This window comes from Cryptotermes secundus, unplaced genomic scaffold, assembly GCF_002891405.2.
Source record: "Cryptotermes secundus unplaced genomic scaffold, Csec_1.0 scaffold512, whole genome shotgun sequence".
NCBI lineage: Eukaryota > Metazoa > Arthropoda > Insecta > Blattodea > Kalotermitidae > Cryptotermes > Cryptotermes secundus.
The window spans coordinates 166,718-171,259 of NW_019735563.1; the positions used below are offsets into that span (position 1 = coordinate 166,718).

Below are 4,542 nucleotides of genomic sequence, written 5' to 3' on the forward strand. Positions count from 1 at the left end.
CCTGTATAAAACGGGGCTGTAAAGTGGTTAGAGTTATAACGTGTAGACATCTCTGTACACTTCTTCTGTCGTATAATTTGTCTATAGACAGGGTGCCTACAAAAATATGTGTCGTTCTGCTCATTATTATTTTTATTATGTTTGCGTTTCGGTGAAAATCTTCTGAAAGAGAAATAAATTAACTTTAGGGGCTCATGTCCCACATACGGTAAACATCACATTTGGAAAACTGGTCCAAGCTGAACGCTCATATCTTGTTTGTCCTGTTCTTCAGAGTTCTTCCCTTTGAAACGTTTCAAAATGGAACACACGTAATCCCTTGCTAGGGATAATCGCAACTATGTGACGGGCCTAACATTTCAACTTAATCCGTCTATCCTCATGTTTCCAAGAAACAAATCTAGAACCGCTGGGTGGATTTTCATCGTGTGGAATTTTAATAATTTAATTTTTTCTTAGCTCTCGCAGATGGTTTGTGCTGTGCTTAGCTTATATACCCCTTCTTGAAGCTGGCACAGATGTCCGGATATAGTGGCTAGCTCTCTTGATTGAACCAAACTGAGTAGGTTCCAACTGAAGACAGAGAGAGAATCCAGTCTCTGAAACATTGTCTTACAAATAAACAGGACCGTGTTTTTAGATAAAGATAAAACAATGGATAATGTCCAGAAACAAAATATTTGTACTTTGGAGAATCTGAAGAAAATTGACCAGGAAGAAAGCAGTCTTCTGGAATGTGGAACCGTGTAGATGTGGTGTTAACCGACGTTTCGAAGGAACGTATCGCCTCCATCTTCGTACCGGTTCTCACGGTCTCTTCGCAGTCGTTGCCTAGCAACAAATGCACATGTGACAATATAATTAATTCTAAAGATGCAAATATAAGTGTTCTTGGTCTTGTTTGAGATATTCTCCTGGCTTTCTCCTGGAGAGATTTCGGAAAACAGTTGAGTAATCAGTGCCACGAACGAGAATCGAACCCGTTTCCTTCATAATACATGTTGGGTCATTTAAACTTGTTTTCGGTATGTAGAAGCAGTAACGTCGAAAGTAAGGTTGATTGATGGATGATAAATTGGAAAGGATTTAGAAGAAAACGGCAGTGGTTAAATCGAGATATTATCGCGTAATTTTTTCTTGAAGAACTGAAGAGAACCACGATATAATCAATGTCGCAAACTAGTTTTAAACCTGTCACGATTACAAATTGAGGTTGCTGAATTTAACTACGCTTTTGTTAACTGATCCACGTAGCCTCGTCGAATGATTTCATGATTGAAATGTGGGCAAGAATCTGGAAGGAATCGGCGTGATCTGATCCAGATTTTATTGCAGGATTTTTCTGGAGGCATTAGGCAAAACCATAGATAATATCCTGACCTAGTTTCAAACTTAGCATCTCCCGAACACAAATATGGATTGTTATCGCTACAGTACCCTACTCGGTGATAAAACTGAACTCCTTGGTCTTAGTCCACAAGCGAACTCTACCGACCGAGCGACCGCCGCTTGTCGGTGAAGTTAGTGCCAACTTTAGTGGATAGAGGGTGTCGCGTGCTCAGCGCAACGAATCACCATGGCTGTTAATCTCGGTTTTCTATACCAGAGCTGCTATTTCCTTGAAACTGCTCCTCAATTATCCTGACGAGGCTGAGTGGACCCCTTTCCAGACCCACTACTTCTCAGAAAATCTGGTAGCGCCGGGAATCGAACCCAGTACCTCTGGATCTGTAGCCAGGAACTCTGACTACTAGACCACAGAGGCTTTCGATGACACTAACTAGAATTCAGAAGAAAAGCTGAAGAGAATAAAGGGGGTAACAAACGAGGCTCACCTTGATTTGGCGTTGATTGCACCATGTAGACGCAAGTTGATAGGTATCTGTCCGCTACTCCTAGAGTGAGGCTGGCAGCTGCGTCCGCTGAGAAATCAAATGCCTCCACATGCATCAGGAATAACCCACAGAGCACCAGAAGCATCAAGTGAGTGATACAGACACTCAGTGCTGAATGTTTCTTACAATATCTGCGCATTTTCATGTTGGTCTCTCTGTATATGGCTCTACTTATATGAAGGATGCCTGAGAAAAATACTCCGAAGAAAGAATCAACTCGTACAGAACAGTGCCACTGAAAATTTCAACGCTCTAAGTAGGAGGTAATGTCAGTAAATAGGCCACAATTGGATATAAAACGTAAAACACGTGATATTCTAACCTGAAAAAAAAATCTCTCGTCATATCCTCCATCAACATTAATACAATTGTCCCATCGCTTTATCAGTGCGTCGAAATTCGCAACATAGAAGTCCTCTTACTGTTCCGCACCTCCATTTCAACATCTTCGTCATCAGTGAAAAGTTTGGCGCCCAGTTGTGAACCGCTTTACGCGACGAACACCTCCCACCGCAAACAGGAAACATTTCTTTATACTCGTAAATATCCTTAGCACTGAGTCCTTCTGCCCACAACCAAACGGAAAACAGAACACTGCTTTTGGATAATACACTTCTCAAACACTGTCGTCATTTTGACTACTGAAATCAGACTCTGGACATGCGCATACGCGTCTGATGCGTAGACTGTCATGAAGCTGGACTGTGCTGCTACCTAGTGATACATATTATGTCAATTACAGCTGTTTTACTTCCATTTGTGGCCTAGTTCCTGACTCCACCACGTATCTACACTACATAGCATCGAATAATACGATGATGGATGAGTGAGAAGGGATTTGGAAGGAAGCGGTTGTGGCTACGGACTGGACGACTGAGGAACCGGGGTTAGATTCCCGGCAGGGGAGTTCTGGAATTATCAGAGGATATATGTAGATGCTAACTTCACTCTTATAATGTATGAAGGAGGGAAGGAGATAAAGATATGAAAGCGACACAGAAAAGGAGGAAAGGGTGTGAAGGTTGAAGACACTAAAATAGTGGTTCTTCTTTGAATCTCAACGAGTCTCCCACTTGTAGATCAGTAGTACTTACTTCGTATCGCGTGACCATTTGTATTTCATTTTAGATCTTTCATTCTAGAACTAAATAATTTTAACATTCCTAGCTGTTCCGAACAATAGCTGATTCTAGTATCAGTCACTTAACAGCTTAACGTTTCGAGTTTTCTTCGTTGTTTTATATGAGTTCGTGGCATTCAAGTACTTTTTCCCTTATTCATGTGTTCAGTGAGTCATGAAACACAATTCCATGCATGATCAGTTGAATGATAACACAAACTTTATTTACTAGTCCTAATTTTTTTATTTGAAGAATTATTTTTCATAAATAAATTATGTCTCGATTGATAAGCGATTTTTTACACATAAATCAAACTAAATGTAACCTTTTTCTTATACTTTTGATAATTGATCACAGCACTAGCACTCTACATAATTATAGTTACTATATACACATATATTAAAAGTATATTATATACAGCCATAAAAAGTCTTGTTAGGAAAAGTAGGGCACCAGATCACTAGATAAGCCCGGTGACATAATCAGCACATCATAAAGTAAATTATTTTCAAGCAGATTCGTGAATTCATTTCTGTATCGTTGTTGGGAACTATTGTTAAACAACGTTTTAAGGCACTATGAATAGCTTCGTTGTAAAATACAGCTCTGGCACTAAATATTTGCTCTCATATCTGGCCCTCAATATTCACAACACTTGACATAACACTAAACACAATGCCAAACATTACACAATTCTGAAAAATTCACAGTAGTAAATTAGACAAAATATTACGCACAATTACTGAACTATAACCTAATCTACATGTAGATGATTATTTTAGAGCCACTAACCTCGGGGTGTGGGTGACATCATTACATAAACTTGATATTACTGGTCTTGAAGAAATCTTGTATACACATTCACATTATAATTCAGGTCATCCTTACTACAGTTCTACCCAAAGGTTATATCGTATATGCCTGAATGTTCACTGGAACATTTTCTTCCCTTAATAGGCATATGATGATCTGTAATACAACAGCTAACACTGATTTAGCACTTTACATAAACTGTGTCTGAGTTCACGAAATATCTTAACATGTTTAAAAAAGTTCTTATGTTCATATACATGGCTTCTCACTGCAGATAAACTCAACATGCCATGACAAACAGGATGTCTCTTTTCAAATCATGTGTTTGTAAGTGATGATACAGAACTGGTGACACTGGTACCTGTTTTCATGGCCAGTACTTCCGAGTATGAACTTATATTCATCTGCATCATAACTATTAAGTAGGTGAGCGTCTGTGACATGAGCTGCAAAACAAAAGAATATATATTAAAAATAAGGCAGCGACATTATACTCTCAAACTTAAATCAGTAACGAGGTCATAGAAATTATAAATAAATATATATATATATACAGGGTGTCCCAGGAGGAATGTGCCAAACTTCGGGAGGGTGTTCCTTATGTTAAAGTATGCCGATATAACCCAAAACACCTATGTCCAAAGTTGAACGGCTACGGAGATAATGGCCAGAGAAGTGTCAAAATTTTAACGGGGTTACACACTTGTTGATTA

General features: G+C 39.0%; 1 protein-coding gene across 1 annotated transcript in view; it reads right to left on the reverse strand.

The window, feature by feature from the left end:
• Window positions 1-3,441: 3,441 nt before the first annotated feature.
• Window positions 3,442-4,542, reverse strand: part of LOC111869585 (gustatory and odorant receptor 24-like) — a 9,489-nt gene continuing 8,388 nt past the window's right edge. Inside the window, exon 6 of the mRNA XM_023861224.2 lies at window positions 3,442-4,275. Within this exon, the coding sequence (XP_023716992.1) occupies window positions 4,147-4,275 (129 nt within the window). The 3' untranslated portion in view covers window positions 3,442-4,146. The remainder of the gene's footprint in view (window positions 4,276-4,542) is intronic.